Consider the following 19,350-nt stretch of genomic DNA (forward strand, 5'->3'; position numbering starts at 1 on the left):
GGGGATGGTGGGCACACGCAGCTGGGTGGTCCTGTGTATATGGCGCTGGTGACCGGGGATGGTGGGCACATGCAGCTGGGTGGTCCTGTGTATATGGTGACCGGGGATGGTGGGCACGTGTATATGGTGACCGAGGATGGTGGGCACATGCAGCTGGGTGGTCCTGTGTATATGGTGACCGAGGATGGTGGGCACATGCAGCTGGGTGGTCCTGTGTATATGGTGACCGGGGATGGTGGGCACATGCAGCTGGGTGGTCCTGTGTATATGGCGCTGGTGACCGGGGATGGTGGGCACATGCAGCTGGGTGGTCCTGTGTATATGGTGACCGGGGATGGTGGGCACATGCAGCTGGGTGGTCCTGTGTATATGGTGACCGGGGATGGTGGGCACATGCAGCTGGGTGGTCCTGTGTATATGGTGACCGGGGATGGTGGGCACATGCAGCTGGGTGGTCCTGTGTATATGGTGACCGGGGATGGTGGGCACATGCAGCTGGGTGGTCCTGTGTATATGGCGCTGGTGACCGGGGATGGTGGGCACATGCAGCTGGGTGGTCCTGTGTATATGGTGACCGGGGATGGTGGGCACATGCAGCTGGGTGGTCCTGTGTATATGGTGACCGAGGATGGTGGGCACATGCAGCTGGGTGGTCCTGTGTATATGGTGACCGAGGATGGTGGGCACATGCAGCTGGGTGGTCCTGTGTATATGGTGACCGAGGATGGTGGGCACATGCAGCTGGGTGGTCCTGTGTATATGGTGACCGGGGATGGTGGGCACATGCAGCTGGGTGGTCCTGTGTATATGGTGACCGGGGATGGTGGGCACATGCAGCTGGGTGGTCCGGTGTATATGGTGACCGGGGATGGTGGGCACATGCAGCTGGGTGGTCCGGTGTATATGGCGCTGGTGACCGGGGATGGTGGGCACATGCAGCTGGGTGGATATTATGTACAGGTCACTTCCTAGGAGCCTGTGAGGGGTTGGTGCCAATGTTCTCGGTGCCTGTGGCATGTTATTAGTAGGGGGCTATTCTTGTAGCTCTGGTGAGGATGCTCCGTTCATCTCTATGGGGAGCAGCAATGAATGGAACCAAAGTGACTCCAATGGGAATACTGGAGCCCAGATAGTGTCACCGTATAAAGGACGTCACTTTGGTGTCACGCTGTCACTGGCTAGTATTACTTGCTGTACAGGCTGTGTTCACACTGGCACAGGTCCTGCACAGGTAATGATCAGTTTCACCCCAGCAATGGCCCTGCATGCCGGATTGCTGTTTAATTAACATAAGAGTTTTCTCACCGTCCATGGGGTCCGTTCCGAGCCTGTACTACTCCATTAGATGGTCGCCACTCTCGAGGCTATTCCCAACACTGCACAGTGTCCACCAGGGCTCGCTAGATGAGTATCCCTCCTGTGGTGCATGGGAAAATGCCATCGGGGACGTACATAACGTTTTCTTTAGGCAGGCGAATCTGACAACTTTTCCAAGACACAGACTCTACAAAAACACTTTTTTTCATTTTAATTCCAGAAGCATCTCATCTTGCGTTTTTGTTTGGGTCGTATTTTTAATGCGTTTCTGTCGTCTTTGAGACATCCCATTGCCTTGTATCGAGCGTCTTTAAAGTGAGAAAACGCCTGAAGAATGGTCATCTCGCTTCTTTTAACCACTGTGCTGCTTTGGAAATTCAAAGCCAGCTAACCAAATTGGAATGAATATAAGGGTTGAAAAGTCATTCTAACAAGTGAGGAAACACTGATTGTTAAAAGACGAATACTTTAATGAGTGTACATTTAAAAGGTGCGAAGTGAGGAAAAAAATGTGTGTGTATATATATATATATATATATATATATATATATATATATATATATAATTTTCTGTAAGACCCTAAATTGCCTATCTGCAGAGGCTGGCACCCTAATAGGCAATGCACGTGAAGGTGCCCACGCTCCTCGTCGTCAAGCCCTGAGAGCCGCTATGACGATCCTACATAGGTGTTTTACCCTTAGGCCGTCATCACACTACCATTGAATATGGACGAGTACTATGCGATAAAATATCACTTAGCCCACTGTTAATCTATTGGGCAGCTCACATCACCGTGTATTTTTTCTCAGGCGTATTCATCGTGTGTAAAATCGCAGCATGCTGCTATTGTATACGTATATCATGCGAGACTCGCCAATGCAAGCCTATGGGTGCGAGAAAAAAAATCACATCATTCGGACCATGCGAGTGTTGTCCGATTTTTACGCACAGATGTCTTCTGAAAAGCCGGTAACTCATAAGCACGTACAGTAAAATCACATTGTGACAGGTTAGAATAGATATATACACATAAATTACATATAAAGAATGTCAGTGGCATATATATATATATATATATATATATATATATATATATATATATATATATATATATATATATTATATATTTTTTTTATTCTCTATCACCGATAGATAGCCGCGGCAATTCAGTAGCCACGTAGAGTAAAATCACATCAGGAGCCGACAGGATAGATGAGATGGATTACATACAGTGAATACATATAGAATAGGTAGATATACAGATGTCATTGAAATATTCACTTCGTGTAGTGTGTTCAGCTTTCTGTACATGTGTTTAACAAAAATGGTGTGGGCTCCCGCATAATTTTCTTAACCAGCAGAGGGAAAGACGACGGCTGGGGGCAGATGTTTATAGCCTGGAAACAGGATAATAACCTTGGAGCTTCCCCTTCTATTAATATCAGCTCACAGCTGTATACTTAGCCTTTACTGGCTGTTAAAATGGGGTACCCTAACCAGCAAAGGTTATGCAGTCAGCTGCGGGCTGATATTAATAACCCAGGAAGGGGCCATGGATATTGACCCCCCCCCCCCTCGGCTAGAAACCTCATCCCTCAGCCGCCCCTGAAAAGGCGCATATCTAAGATATGCCAATACTGGCACTTAGGCCAGTGTCACACTTGCGAGTGCAATGCAAGGATCTCGCATCAATACCCAGCACTCGAGACCAGAGTGTGCGGCTGCATGTATTTCTATGCAGCTGAAAGTTCCAGGCCGAGTGCTGGCGGCAGTGCCGGGGATTGATGCGAGAGACTCGTGCGAGTTTCTCGAATTAAACTCACAAGTGTGATCTGGCCTTAGCCTCGCTCTTCCCGCTTGCCCTGTAGTGGTGGCAAGTGGGGTGATGGCTGGGGGGACGTTTTATCTCACCTTTGTATTGTCAGGTGACATCAAGCCAGGTGTTGAACAGAGGACATGTGTCCGGAACAGCCGCAGGTGGAATAGTTATCTGCCCATCGGTGACCCTGTCAAGTGATCACAGGTTGCCGATGGGCTGGCATGACAATCAGAGGTCTCCTGGAGACCTCTATGGTTAACAGTGCTGGCTTGCCGTGAGCGCCGCCCGGTGGTTGGTGCTCATAGCAAGTGAGGTATTCTGCTACATACAGGTGATCTGATCATCGGGTTATAGCAGCTCCTAGTCTCCCATGGAGACTATTGAAGCATGCCGAAAGTGGGAAAAAAAAAAAAATTAAAGTTATTAAAAAAATAAAAGTATAAAAGTTTAAATCACGCCCCTTTCGCACCATTCAAAATAAAACAATAAAAAAAAAAATCAAACATACAGAAATTTGGTATTGCCACTTTCAGAATCGGTCCAATCTGTGAATAAAAAAAAATTACCTGATTGCTAAACGGCATAGTGAGAAAAAAAGTAAAAATGCCAGAATTACGGGTTTGTTTTTTTTTGGTTGCTGCAACATTGCAATAACGGGCGAACAAAAGAATGTATCTGCACCAAAATGATATCAATAAAAACGTCAGCTCGGCACTAGTGATGAGCAAGTGTACTCGTTGCTTGAGTTTTCCGGAGCATGCTCTGGTGATCTCCGAGTATTTATGACTGCTCCGAGATTTAGTTTTCATCACCTCAGCTGAATGATTTAAATCTACCAGCCAGGCTAAGTATATGTGGGGGTTGCCTGGTTGCTAGGGAATCCCCACATGTAATCAAGCAGGCTAGTAGCCGCAAATCATCCAGCTGCCGCGATGAAAACTAAATCTCTGAGCAGTTACAAATACTCGGAGACCACCCGAGCATGCTCGGGAAAACCCGAGCAACGAGTATACTCGCTCATCACTACTTGGCACGCAAAAAATAAGCCCACACCCGACCCCAGATCACGAAAAATGGAGACGCTACGGGTCTCAGAAAATGGCGCAATTTATTTATTTTTTTTTCTTCAAATTTTGGATTTTTCTTTCACCACTTAAACTAAAAAAAGATCCTATACATGTTTGGTGTCTATGAACGCGTAATGACCCGGAATCATAATAAAAGGTCAGTTTTAGCATTTGGTGAACATGGTGAAAATGTTTAAAAAAACAAAAACAAAATAAAAACGTTGTGGAATTGCAGTTTTTTGCAATTTCACTGCACTTGGAATTTTTTTCCCATTTTTGAGTACACAAAACGGTAAAACCGATGGTGTCGTTCAAAAGTACAACTTGTCGTGCAGAAAACAAGCCCTCCCATGGCCATATTGACGGAAAAGTAAAAAAGTTATGTCTCTAGGAAAAAAGGAGCGAAAAACAAACGCAAAAACGAAAAAGGGCAACGTCTCAAATGGGTTAATACATCTTAATTTTACCATCCTTATGACCTCGCCCATTCCACCGATGCCATTGTCATCTGCAAAAGAGTTTAAAAAACAAACAACAATATTCCTCACCTTTCTGCAGAGATGATGATGATCCATTTGTCCCATGACTGGTCTAGCTCTGCTACATCTAGATGGCAGGCTGCATGGTTGCATAATGCGACCATACAGCCTACAATCCAGCAGAGACACTGAAATGTTAAGTACTGGGCGTGTTCGGCCACAGCTGGTAGACCGCAGCGGTGGCTGATAATTTAGGCAGCAAGCAATGCCCTATAAAATTAAAAATCCTCTCGTTTTTGGAACTGAGAGGATTTTTAGGAACAAACTGCTTTTACAAGCGCTTTACAATTTTATTCTGTATATTTTGGCTTCCTAAAACTGTTCAAGTAGCCAAATTGTCTATTTTCCAGGCTCTATTTCTTCTGCAAAAAGAAAACCTCCATTTCCCAACATCTGCCCTTTCAGTTGTACCTCCTAAATGGCGACTAGTTGGACTCTGCTCCATATTAGAAGGTCATGTTTAAGGTGTATCTTGATATTTGGACACTTTCTTTAAATTTTTTCTGCCACTTTTCCCTTCTGTTTTTTTCACCCATCTTGAACAATTCTTGTATACTTTTGAGTAATATTGCGCCTTCTTAAACACACAAATATGGTTTTAATGACCTCGATGTAGAATATCATTTTATAATACCTAGCACTAATATGTTAAGTAACTTCTCAGTATCTTCTGTGTCAATATTCTATCTTTTGTATGTAATAAATAGAAAAACACATATAGCCAGGGAGATACGACATATTAGCGTATAGTACCATAAATATATATATATATATATATATATATATATATATATATATATATATATATATATATATATATATATATATATACCCCATAGCAAATCACAGGACGTATGCAGACACACTGAAATCCTACTGGAAAAACACCACAACACTAATCAGTGTAATAAAGTCCAAAGACTAAAATATATTGCAAAAAATGTTTATTGATAGTTACAAAAGATAGATGGCAGAAACATGGCTAAAAGTGACAGATTATACCAAAGGCAGCGGTAAGGAAGCATGTGACCGCCTTGGGAGACAACACTAAGTTACAAACATTAGTAGAAGAGCCAAAAGTACACAGTGGCAACGTCTCCAATCACATACCTGGTGGCGCAGGGACACACACGCTCACTCGCCCGCTCTCCCCAACGCGCGTTTCGGAAGTAAGAACTTCCTTCCTCAGGGGGTATCTTTTGTATGTGTTGTTTATGTAAGGGCACTTGTTTTCTTTTTTTTTTTTTGCCTAATTATTGTTTAATTTGACAGCAATAATAAAGATTAACAGTAAAATTTCAGACACCCCAACAGAGACCCCGCTGCAGTCAGTGGAGTGCGTCTGACACTGCTTGTCTCCATCATGTGATGGGTATGTTTCCTGCACAAGTTCTGTTTTTCTACAATGGGAAAGTCAGAATTTTTGCGTGAGCCGAGCCTAGGATGTACAAGCATTTCTACATTCGCCGTGTTTACATCTTGTTATAAGGGAGGACTTTGGTTGTCATAGTCTTAATCAATGTTTTTATTTTTTTGCTTTCTTACAGCAACAAATCAATGGTTCCTCCCAGCTGTGCGAGGTGATATACCGCCGGGTTGTGCTGCTCATGGGTTTGTATGTGATGGGACGAGGGTTCTGGTTTTTGGAGGAATGGTGGAATATGGAAGATACAGCAATGACTTGTATGAGTTGCAGGTATGATATAGCTCCCTCGCTTGAGGTTTCTCATGCAATTTATAGATAAGGGGCCTCATGCAAAATAGATGCTATACTCGGGAGCACTTACTCACTCTGCCGAGCTCTCCTGTGTACTCTGACCGAGCCGAAGCCAGAGGAACCTGACCTTGCCAAGAAAAAAAGAATCTGCAGTCCAAAATCTGACAAACTCCTGATGGTAAGAATTCAGGTGCTTGCCACTTTGAAGAGGATCCTGATAGTTTTCAGCAGATCCTATGCACTGTCCAATGAAAGGGATGTGGAGAAAAACTTTCAAAAAGTCTTCAAAACCATTTCAGGAAATGAAAGACTTCTCCAAAAACTCCCCAAAGAAGGAGCATGTCCAGTAGCAATTTCTACTAGTAAACCTCCTAAAAAAACAAAAAAAAAACTGTGTACAGGCTACGAAAAACTGCTTCAGTTCTGAACCGTTGTGGCCTTTTATCTGCCATTTAAACAGCCACTTCCGTTTCCCTGAAAAGTTTCAGTGCTTGTTTGAAGACGTGGTCACTTTCTCTTGTTAGTGTAGCTTTCCTCATAAACTGTCCATAAAATGGCTGCTGGTGAAGGGTCACGTGATCAGACCTGTCCTGCAGCCTCCATCAGTTGTAAAACGCCTCACAGGGGAAAGCTGCTTTTCTGTTGGAGGAGGCTGGCAGACTGGTCTGGTCACATTTTCTTCCATTAGCAGGCAGCTTCTGGACAGACAGGAGGCTAGTCATTTTGTGAGGAAAGCTGCAGCAACAAGAGAAAGTGGCTGACCCTTTAATGTAATTACATGTATGTGATCGTGTGTGGAGTGGACTCAGGAGCTGAGCTCTCTCCACACATGACAGATACTGGCCATATTATATAGCCAGCATCTCTCTCTAAGGTCTGCCGTTAACTCGTCAAACGCCGCTTTCAACTTCTGTCTGTGACATTTAAATGGAACGTGTGCTGCTGCGCGTGCTTACCAGCTCTCTGTGGGGCCCTGGCTATTGAAGCATCTGGTGGCCTGCAGAGGGGCCCCATCACCACCAACTTGGTCCTCCTCTGAAGTTGACATATGGGGCTCTCTCACATGACAATTTTCTCAGGCGAGAGAATCTGGCCGATTATGCTAATGACACTCCGCTCACACTCTGGTCGAGTTTAATCCGAGTGTCATCAAACTGTGATCCGATTCTCTGGCATGAGCGACTCAGATCACATGAGAGGAGAAGATGGAGACATGAATTTCTCCATCCATCGTCTGAGTCCGAGTAAATTGTCCTGCACGCTGATGACAACAGAGTGCTGTCCAATGTTTTGCATATGCTCAGCTACAGAGTTGGCTAAAATTTAGATTATATACTGCAATCCTATGGTAATGCCGTCTATAGTATAAGCGATTGAATGATCCCAGGTTCAAATCCCCTAAGGGGACTAGCAAATGAGACATACCATAAGATACAGCCTTCCCAAAACCCTGTCTGATGACAGATGCACATCTAGCAGGATGCAGCAGGCCTCCACTAATAAAGGCAAGGGGCAGCACAGGTGCAAACTACTGATAAAAACAGCCACCCCCACACCAGCCACACATTGCAGGGGTTGGCTGCCTAGTAGAAAAAATGCACATAGATATGGCTTGCGTAGGTTGTCAGTCACACAGGTAAGTGTGATGCAAAGTGTCTGGTTTGCAACCTGTTAATGACAGCCTTGTATTAACAGGCGGGCTGCCCAGCACTATCATATGCCACACACAGGGACAGACGCCCCAATAGACCAAGCCAACAAGAAGAGGCCTGGCCACATCCTGTAAAAATATATGATAAAAAGTGCAAAAAATGAATGCATATGATAAATACATTAAATGAGGTATTGGTTAATATTTTGGCCAAAATAGATAAGCTATAAGCCAACGTCAAGGGTCCCCATTACTTGCGAGTCCTACCACTAATATAAAAAAAAAAAGCTAACATAACATAGGATGCCAGTCACACAGGTAAGTGTGATGCACAGTGTCTAGTGGTAGGACTCGCAAGTAATGAGGACCCTTGACATTGGGTTGCGAGCGTATCTATTTTGGCCAAAATATTAACCAATACCTCATTTAATTCAAAAAGCTAAATGACGCACCTTCCCTTCCGAGTCCTGTCGTGAGCCCAAATAGTAGTTTTCTCCCTCATGTGGGGTAATCTGCTTACTCAGAAGAAATTGCACAACAACTTTTGGGGTCCATTTTTTCCTGTTACCCTTGTCAAAATAAAAAATGTTGGATCTGAAGTAACATTTTTTGGAAAAAAAGTTAAATGTTGTTTTTTTTCCCCCCCACATTCCAGAAATTCCTGTGACGCACTTTAAGGGTTCATAAACTTCTTGAATGTGGTTTTGAGCACCTTGAGCAGTGCAGTTTTTAGAGTGGTGTCACTTCTGGGTACTGTCATATAGACCCCACAAAGTGACTTCAAATGTGATGTGGTGTCCCTTTAAAAAATAAAATAAAAAATGTTGTAAAAATGAGAAATTGCTGGTCAACTTTTAACGCTTATAACTCCTCAAAAAAAAAACAACTTTTGGTTCGAAAATTGTGCTGATATAAAGTAGACATGTGGGAAATGTTACTTATTAAGTATTTTTTTCTGACACCTCTCTGTGACTTGAGGGCATGAAAATTCAAAGTGGGGAAAATTGCAAAATTTCACCAAATTTTCCCCAAACACAAGTCATATCAAGGAAATTTTACCACTATCATGAAGTGCAATATGTCACAAAAGTCTCAGAATCGCCTGGATCCGTTGAAGCGTTCCAGAGTTATTACCTCGTAAAGGGACAGTGGTCAGAATTGTACAAATTGGCCTGGTCATTAAGGTACAAACCACCATCTGGGTAAAGGGGTTAAAGGACTTTTCCACCTATAATAACCTTCTACAACTCCAAAATATAAAAAGCAGTCAGTTTTTGCTCACTGTCTAGATTTGTATTCCCCGTTGATTCCTGCTCTCTCCTATAACTTGTTTTCTGGCAATGCCGGAGAAGTCATTATGATGACGTTACAGTTGAGACATCAGATGGCAACAATTGATCTTCGTGGTTGTGTTGACCTACTTCTACTCTCATGCTTTTGTCAGTTTACTTAACCTGTAGGTAAGACTACAAAGGTTAGTTTGATTTGATTTCTTATACAAGTTAATGCCAGTTTTATGTAGCAAGTGTACATTCCCACACCTTCATATTTGCTTATGAGACTGTTAGTTTAGGGTCAGGCAGTAATGCACATCTAATGTTTCAGGTAACTTTTCAGAATAAGGCTTCTTTTACACTTAGGCTAGGGTCACATTGCGTTCATGGCTGAGCGCTAACGGACAGCGTTGCACGGGGAAATTAACGCCGTGCAACGCGTCCGTTAGCGCTCCCATTGCCCGCAATGTTTAAAGCGCATTGCTAGCGTGTGCCATTTTCTGCACGCGCTAGCGATGTGCCGGTCTTTTGTAGCGCGCCTCGGACGCTGCTTGCAGCGTCCGCGGTGCGCCCGAGGTCCGTTCCCCGCTCTCGCAGATCGGGGATCTGCGCTAGCGGGGACGTTTAACGCGACCCCGAAAAAGACATTGCGTTAGCGCAATCCGCTAGCGCTTAGCGCTAAACGGATTGCCCTAACGCAATGTGACCCTAGCCTAACCGTGGTTTGTGTCCCGTTTTTGCGGCCCCAATAGATTTCTCTGGGGCCGCAATAATTCCACGATGCTCGATATTTTTCACAGCTTACGGACACGGCCCCCATTGTAAATCAATGGGGCCGCAAAAACAATGGAAGGTTGTTTTTGCGGTGCACCGTGACTTCCGGTCTTGCAGACGTTTTTTCTGTTTTTTTCCCAATACTTTTGCCATAGTATTGGAAACCCGAAAAACGGTCCGTTATTGCGGGAAACCGTGAAAATTGCGGCAAAAAGGCCCGCTATAACGGGCCGCAAAAAACATGGTAAGTGTAAAAGAAGCCTAAGCCATCATGTGTAAGCGGACATAAGGAATAACACAATGTCTGGTAATTATATGCCTTTTATCATGCATTTTCAACAGCCTTTTTCTGCAGCCTTTAAAAAAAATAAAAATCATCCATAGGATAGGGGATAACTTGCTGATCAGTGGGGTTCCAACTGCTTTGACTGTGCTACGTAACCCTTTTTCGGGGGAATCGTGGAGATTGTAGGGACCCCCAACGATTAAGAAGTCATCCTGCTACCCTTTGAATAAAGGACAGCTTGTGGGTTTTCTTTTTGAGACTTTAGGTCAAGGACAACTGAAAATTGAGAGGAGACTATCTGATTCCCATACACAGCACACAGAAAGCAGACTCATCACGTAGCAGAAGTAGACATAACACCATAGTACTGAGCTGTGTAGCTGTGAATCATGCAACGCAATAATATTGCAGCTTCATCTGCCCATGGATGCTTTTAGCTTACTGTACTGAATGCTCCATGCTCCTCCATGGAGTTAGAGCTGTAGCATGATACTTCTCTGAGGTGGCAGTTCATCTTGTCTTGAGCAATACTAATTTTAGATGTTTTTCAGAGTTTAAAGGGAACCTATCACCCCCAAAATCGAAGGTGAGCTAAGCCCACCAGACTCAGGGGCTTATCTACAGCATTCTGTAATGCTTTATAATCATACCGCCAACCAAAAAGTGGAATAAAACGCGATCAAAAAGACGGATATAAATAAAAATAGTACAGCTGAAAATGTAGTCTTGCCCTGCAAAAAAACAAGCCACCATTCGGACTATAAGACGCACCCAGGTTTCAGAGGTGGAAAACAGGAAAAAATATTTGAAGCAAAAATGGTGGTAAAATATTTAATAACATACTATTATATGTGGTGTTACTATTATATATAATATATTATTATGTTGGAAGCTACGGGTAGAAGATGGTGCTGCGGGACCAGTGTGGTGTCTGTAAAGTACTGTATGAAGATGCTGGAGGGTGAGTATAAGAATGGGGGCACAGGGCTTCTATTTAAAGCACCACTCCAGCACTGCAAAATAACACTGGAGTGCTGCTTTAAGAACCCATGGGAGAACTATAACTCCCAGCATGTCCTGCAGATCCTATGACATGCTGGGAGTTATAGTTCACCACTGGAGTGGCAGAGTGCTTTATTGTGTGTTGTAAAGACTAACCTTTTTATTGTGGCTGCCAGCCAGCCAGGCTGTGGTGAAGTAAAATGCTGGAGCATCCCATCCCATGACACCACAGAATCATCTCTCTTGTTGCCTCTCCACACACATGAGTAAGCTTGCAGATTGTAGTGTGGTGTCTGAAGGACCTGTGATCACATCAAGAAGAGGGAGGGCTCTGTACTGCCATGTGATGCTCCAGCCCGTCCACTTCATGACATCACACAGGTCCTTGTGCTGGAGCACTCCGCACCCAGCACAGCACCGGCAGGCAGGTATGCAGCGATCTTGGCCCCTGCTGCCTCCTCCACCAGACACACAGATCTCCCCAGCTGCTGCAGGAATCCAGCGCTGGGGAAACCATGTGGGTCTGCTGGGTAAGTGAAGGAGTATTCATTTGCTGCTTCCCGCTCAGTGCTGACAGGTGGGTGGGGAAGCCGCTAATGAATATTCACTGCACTTTAATCATCGGGACCATGTGGTTTCCCTGACAGGTGGGTGGGGAAGCGGCTAATGAATATTCACTGCACTTTAATCATCGGGACCATGTGGTTTCCCCAGGGCTGATTCCTAAAGCCGGGCAGGGACATTTTTCTGCCTCCCAGTGTGATCCCACTCGCTGCTGCCCCCTCCCCACGTTACATCCCTACCATAAGACGCGCACACACTTTCCTCCCAAATTTGGAGGAAAAAAGTGCGTCTTATGGTCAGAAAGATATGGTAATCTGCCAGAAAATGGTACCAATAAAACATCAACTCGTCCCTCAAAAAAACAAGCCCTCACATGACTCTGTGTGACAAAATTTGGAATAATTATAGCTCTCAAAATGTAGTTATGCAAAACCCTATTTTTTGCAATAAATAGCGTCTTTTAGTGTGTGACAGCAGCCAAACATAAAAACCTGATATAAATCTGGTATCGCTGTAATCGCACAGACCCAAAAGAATAAAGTCGTCTAATCACTTATACTGCATGAGGAACAGTGTAATAAATAAAACCAAATTCTTCACCTGCTGTTGTTCAACCTCACTGTGGATTACCCGCGGATTTACCGCGGTTTTTGTGCAGATTCCACCTGCGGATTCCTATTGAGGAGCAGGTGTAAACCGCTGTGGAATCTGAACAAAGAATTGAAATGAAATGAAAAAACACAGCTGCGTTTCCTCACAGCTTTTTCTGCAGCATGTGCACTGCGGATTTTGTTTTACATACGTTTACATGGTACTGTACAACGCATGGAAAACAGCAGCAGATCCGCAGCAAAATCCGCAACGTGTGCACATAGCCTTAATCTCTGAAATGCGTTATTTAGATGGAATCCTCAACAGACGTTTCCCTATAATGAGGCAGATAGAGGAACTGTGGACGCCGTCTGATCTGTGATCCGGCAGTGTCTGTCTTTTTAAGATTGCATAAAAGTGCCATCGGCCACAGTTTTGTGCACTTCTGAAAAGGACACCACTGAACAGAGGCCAGACGGAGTCCAGAGTAACTCTGCTGCCTCATTATAGTGAATGGATCCCTCGGGGGTTTCATCTTAATCACATCACTCAGAGATTTAGATGGAAACCCCAAAGTATGTGGTCGGCGTAGAGTGCCGGATAAATGTGATCCCAAATGTTATGTAAAATGTTCCCAATAAAAGCTTCAACTAAATCCATAAAAAAAGCAAGTCCCCACTCAGGTCCATCATCTGTCCACTTTACTGGTAGAACAAAGGCTCTGGAAAAGCTAAATGGCTCCTCACCCTCCTCCCTTACTTACAGGTGCATGCCTCCAGAAGCATGAGCTGGGCATAACGTACTGGCGACTGCAACGGCAGATTGCAACCTTCATTGCTGCTTGTTTTTGGAAAATACCCATGGAAGCCTCACTACACCTGTGCATAAACTCCCCAAGGGGTATAGTTTTCAAAATGAGGTCACTTGAGGGCTGATTCTGCTTCTTCTATCAATTAGGGACCGTCTGTGCTCCCGGAGGCAAATAGCGCTCCGTTCCCTCCCGAGTTTCTCCATCTGTACATCCACATATGGAGTATTGCCAGGTTCAGTAGAATTTATGGGACAAATTATGGTGCTGAGTTTACCCACTACTTGTGTGGAAATGTAAAATCTGGGGCTAAAAACTAAATTTTGGTGGTAAAAATGTAGTTATTTTTCTTCACTGCACAATGATATAAAATTCTGTGACACGCCTGTGGTGTCAATATGATCACTGCACCCCTAGATAAATTCATTGAGAGGTTTAGTTTGTAAATTGGGGTCACTTGTGGAGGGTTCTGCTTGTCTGGTACCTCAGGGGCTCTCCCAGTGGGTCATGGCATCTGAAAACCATAACAGTAAAATCTTGTGATCCTTGCCTTCTGAGCTTTGCACTCTGCCTGAAAAATGTTTTACATGAAGGGTATTGGCGCACTCATGCAAAAATGGACCTCGGTTTGTTGTTAAAATAAAAAAAAAAGTCCTATTTGCCCTTGGAAAAATTAAAAACGGGGCTAAAACAACATTTTATTGGAAGAAATGTTATTCTTCACTCTTCACTGTATAAAATTCTGTGAGGCACATTTGGTGTCGATATGATCACTGCACCCCTAGATGAATTCATTGGGGGGTGAAGCTTGTAAAATGAGTTCACATATGGGGGAGTTTCTGTTGTTCTGGCACCTCAGGGGCTCTGCCAATGTGATATGGCACCGTCAAACCATTCCAGCAAAATCTGAACTCCAAAATGGCGCCTCTTCCCTTCTGACCTTTGCACCGTGCCTCAAAAGTAGTTTTCCCTCACATATATGGGGTATCTGCATACTCAGGAGAAATTACACAACAAATTATATGGTGAAATTTCTCCTGTTACCCTTTTGAAAATGCAAAATCTTGGGCCAAAATAACATTTTTGTGGGGAGAATGTGATTTTATTATTTTCACGGTAGATAAATACCCAAAGAGGTATAGTTTCCAAAATGGGGTCACTTTAGGGGGGGGATATTCTGCTTTTCTAGCAACTATGGGCTCTATATATGGAGTCTGCAAACTGTCTCCGTATAAGTAGTACTGTACAGCCACATATGTGGTATTGCCATATTCAGTAGAAATTGTGGGACAAGTTATGGTGCCGTTTTTACCCACTACTTGTGTGGAAATGTAAAATCTGGGGCTAAAACAAAATTTTGGTGTTTAAATTTTTTTTTTTCTTCACTGCGTAATGATATAAAATTCTCGTGGTGTCAATATGATCACTGCACTCCTAGATAAATTCATTGGGAGTTGTAGTTTGTAAAATAGGGTCACTTATGGGGGGTTCTGCTGTTCTGGCACCTCATGGGCTCTCCCAGTGGGTCATGGTACCTGCAAACCATAATAGTAAAATCTGGCGCTCCTGGCCTTCTGAGCTTTGCGCTGTGCCTGAAAAACATTTCCTGATTACATGTAGGATATTGGTGCATTCAGGAAAAAATGGACATCAGTTGATGTAAAATAAAAAAAAAAAAAAAATCCTATTAACCCTTAGAAAAATTAAAAACTTGGGGCTAAAACAACATTTTTGTGAAGGGAATATGTGATTTTATTATTTCCAGGGCTCTACATTATAAACTTCAGTGAAGCACCTGGGGGTTTAATGTTCTCACCACACATCTAGATCAGTTCCCTGAGGGGTCTAGTTTCCAAAATGGTGTCACTTGTGGGTGATTTTCACTGCTTAGGCACATCAGGGGCTCTCCAAGCGAGACATGGCGTCCGCTAATTGTTCAAGCAAATTTTGCATTCAAAAAGTCAAATGACGCTCCTTCACTTCCGAGCTCTGCCGTGCACCCTAACAGTGGGTTTCTCCCTCATATAGGTTCACCATGCTCAGAAGAAATTGCACAACAAATTTTGGGGTCCATTTTTTTCCTGTTACCCTTGTCAAAATAAAAATACTTGGATGTGAAGTAAATTTTTTTTGAAAAAAAAGTTATAGTTTTTCCCCACATTCCAAAAATTCCTGTGAAGCACCTGAAGGGTTAATAAACTTCTTGAAGGTGGTTTTAAGCACCTTGAGGGGTGCAGGTTTTAGAATGGTGTCACCTTTGGGAGTTTTCTGTCATATAGTGACTTCAAATGTGAGGTGGTCCTTAATAAAAAATGGTTTTGTAAACTTCGTTGAAAAAATGAAAAATTGCTTGTCAACTTTTAACCCTTCCTAACAAAAAAAATTTGGTTCCAAAATCGTGCTGATGTAAAAGTAGACATGTGGGAAGTGTTATTTATTTACTATTTTGTGTGACAAATCTCTGATTCAAGGGCATAAAAATTCAGAGTTTAAAAATTACGAATTTTTGGCGAAATTTCCATTTTTCTCCCAAATAAACACAAGTCATATTGAAGTAATTTTACCACTGTCATGAAGTACAATATGTAACGAAAAAAGTCTCGGAATCAGCGAGATCCGTTAAAGCGCTCCAGAGTTAGTACAACAGTGGACAAAATTGTAAAAAAAATTTACCTGGTCATTAACGTGCAAACCACCTTTGGGGGTAAAGGGGTTAACAATTCTGGACTGCTCATATGATGTCAAGTTTCTGATAGTTTTTTTGGCAACATCTGAATTAGAGACACACCTGCGGATGTATTTTAATGCACACCTGAACCACACTGCTTCTTTGTGTAGCATCATTGGAAAGTCTCAAGAAATCAGCAAAGATATCTGCAAGAGAATCGTGGACTTGCACAAGTCTGGCTCATCTTTGGGTACAATTTCAAGATACCTGAAGGTGCCTCATTAATCTGTATAAACAATGTGGGAAAGTCCAGCCATCATACCGCTCAGGAAGGAGACGAGTTCTGTGTCCTAGAGATGAACGTGCTTTGGTCCGACATATGCATGTCAACCCAAGGACAAAAGCAAAAGACCTTGTGAAGATGATGGCAGAAGCTGGTAAGATTGTATTAATATCCAATGTGAAACGAGTACTGTATCAACATAGGCTAAAAGGCCACTCTGCCAGGAAGAAGCCATTACTCCAAAAGAAACATTAAAAAAAGCCAGATTAATGTTTCCACATGCACACAGGAACAAAGACCTTAATTTTTTAAGACATAGTCCTGTCGTCTGATGAAACTAAATGTGAACTTTTTGGGCATAATGACCATCGTAACGTTTGGATGAAAAGGGGAGAAGCTTGGCAGCCTAAGAACACCATCCCAACTATGAAACAAGGGGGTGGTAGCATCACGATGTGGGGTTGTTTTGCTGCAGGAGGGATAGGAGCACTTCACAAAATACCAGCCAGGAAGTTAACGTTTCGGCGGAAATGAGTCTTCTAAATGGACAATGACCTGAAGCATACTGCCAAAATTGTAACAAAGTTGCTTAAGGATAACAAGGTTTTGGAGTGGCCATCACAAAGCCCTGATCTCAATCCTATTGAAAATATATGGGAAAATCTGAAAAGTCAGATGCGAGCAAGGCGACCTACAAACCTGGATCAGTTACACCAGTTTTGTCAGGAGAAATGGGCCCAAATTCTGACCAACTATTGTGAGAAGCTTGTGGAAGGATATCCAAAACGAGGCTCCTCTACTTGATCGTGAGGTAAACTGCCTAGTAGCCAGAGCGCAGGGGGTTAAATACCTGCACTGAGCCTGCTAAATTTAGCACAGCCAATGAGAATCTTGTTGCCAGGCAGATTTTCATACACATGATCCTGTGAGGAAACTTAACAAAATCATGATAAAAGCTTATAACCCCTTAGGCTACTTTCACACTTCCGTCTTTTTTCCTCTGTCGTTATGGCAAAAAAACGGATCCTGCAAATGTGCCCGCAGGATTAGTTTTTTTGCCATACACTTTAATGGACGACCGATTGCGACGGATGGACACACTTCGCATCCGTCGTGCGACGGATGCGTCATGTTTTGGCGGTCCGTCGTGACAAAAAAAGTTAAATGTAAAGTTTTTTTTGTCCGTCGGATCCGCTATTTCCGACCGCACATGCACCGCCGGAACTCCGCCCCCTCCTCCCCGCTCATCACAATGGGCAGTGGATGCGTTGTAAAACTGCATCCGCTGCCCACGTTGTGCTAAATTTAGCACAACGTTTGTCGGGCCGACGGTTTGCGACAGCCCCGTACCGACGGAAGTGTGAAAGTAGCCTTAGAGACAGAAAGAAGAGGAGGGAAGAGGGAGCTGAAAGCTACACAGAATAAAGTGCCAGAAGTTGAGGGAGGGCATCTCTCTCCCTCTCCCGCTCTCTCCCTCTAGGGCACAGGTCCCCAAAGTTTCTGACCTTGAGAGCCACATTCAGCTTTGAGAGAGGGTCGCGAACCACATTCAGCTCCCGCCCCTCTCACAATAGTGGCACCCAAAGCCCCCATTACAGGAATAATGGTAACCAAAGCTTTACCACAAAAATCAGTCACCCCAAAGCAATATACAAAGATCCAGGGGTTCCTACAATACCCCCCCATTCCGTTTTCTCCTATAAAGCACTCCCAAGACACTGTCACATCCAGCTTAAGTAACCTCCTCTGACAGGTGGGGTCATCTTGTGTCCAACGTACCATAATTAAATCATCTCAAAACCCCTAAGACCATTATATGTGCTCCCAGATCTGCTCTTTTGTGCAGGGCTGCTCACAAATTTCACCATTTTCAGATGTGCTCTTCATATCTGTTTGCTAGTACTGGAGCTAATGTACCAAGCTGACAGACAGCCACGAGCCACAATTCATGGGCCCGCGAGCCACATGTGTCTCCCGAGCTACAGGTTGGGGATCCCCGCTCTAGGGAAAGGTTTATCCTGATTTCATGTCAGATATTGAGAAAATCTGGAGTAGTTGGCATAACTTCTGCAAAGAAACATTTTGACTTCTCACTCTTCCAGCCCCGTCCCCCATCTATTCCCAACCCACAGACATTCCTCGTCCTACTGATACCCCAGCGCTGAGCTGGCTGCTGCTGTATTTGTCCCTGTTACCTCACTCTGCACTTGCTTTGTGGCAACAGCGCTCCTCTTACTTCCACACATAGTAGTGTCCCTTTGAAAGTAAAATTGCTCCTTCAAAAATATGAACGACATTTGTGAGTGCCCTAGAAAGTAATAATGCCTTCTGTGAGTCTGTTTGATACTTGCAATGTACTATCTGCCCCGATAATGTAAAAATGCCTCTTAAATTTCCACTTAGTATTTCATAACCACTCCTGAATCCCCCACATACTATAATAAAGCCCTCTGAGTTGCCACACAAAAAAGTAATAGTGCTTCAGAGAAGGAAAAAAAAAAACTAAAAATTGAAATATCTATACACAGCCCCCCCCCCCCGCAATATGATGGCATCTCAATGAGGGTTGTGTGGTATATAAGCTATAATATATGAAGAATAAGTATAACGTCTATAAATTGTAATCGTACATTTATTTTCTTTTTCCTTTAAGGCAAGTCGTTGGCTATGGAAAAAGTTGAAGCCTCACCCTTTACCCAGTGGGTCCCTGCCCTGTCCTCGTCTCGGGCACAGTTTTTCACTCCATGGCAATAAATGTTATTTATTCGGTGGCCTTGCCAATGAGAGTGAAGACAACAATAACAATATTCCCAGGTATATTCTGATTCATGTTTTTCAAGGCATCATTTATCAACTCTGTCCAGTGATGTGCATATGTCAGCGCTGTACTTTTGTCTTGTTAATCTGCTGGTATTGGGAGTCTAGCCGTGTGCCCTCATTAGACTCTGCGCAGCGTCAAACGCAGCGTTTCCTGAACGTGGAAACATATC

At 43.6% G+C, this 19,350-nt stretch overlaps 1 protein-coding gene across 4 annotated transcripts in view; it reads left to right on the plus strand.

Annotated features, from left to right (window-relative positions):
• HCFC2 (host cell factor C2) overlaps window positions 1-19,350 on the plus strand; it is a 111,957-nt gene that overhangs the window by 5,728 nt on the left and 86,879 nt on the right. For all 4 annotated transcript variants that reach the window (XR_013215807.1, XR_013215808.1, XM_077265649.1 and 1 more), the window contains exons 2-3: window positions 6,290-6,438; window positions 19,014-19,174. Coding sequence is in view for 2 of the 4 variants with exons in the window: in XM_077265649.1 (XP_077121764.1) it covers window positions 6,290-6,438; window positions 19,014-19,174 (310 nt within the window). In the remaining 2 variants the exon portion in view is untranslated. The remainder of the gene's footprint in view (window positions 1-6,289; window positions 6,439-19,013; window positions 19,175-19,350) is intronic.

The sequence above is a fragment of the Ranitomeya variabilis genome, chromosome 5 (genome assembly GCF_051348905.1).
Source record: "Ranitomeya variabilis isolate aRanVar5 chromosome 5, aRanVar5.hap1, whole genome shotgun sequence".
NCBI lineage: Eukaryota > Metazoa > Chordata > Amphibia > Anura > Dendrobatidae > Ranitomeya > Ranitomeya variabilis.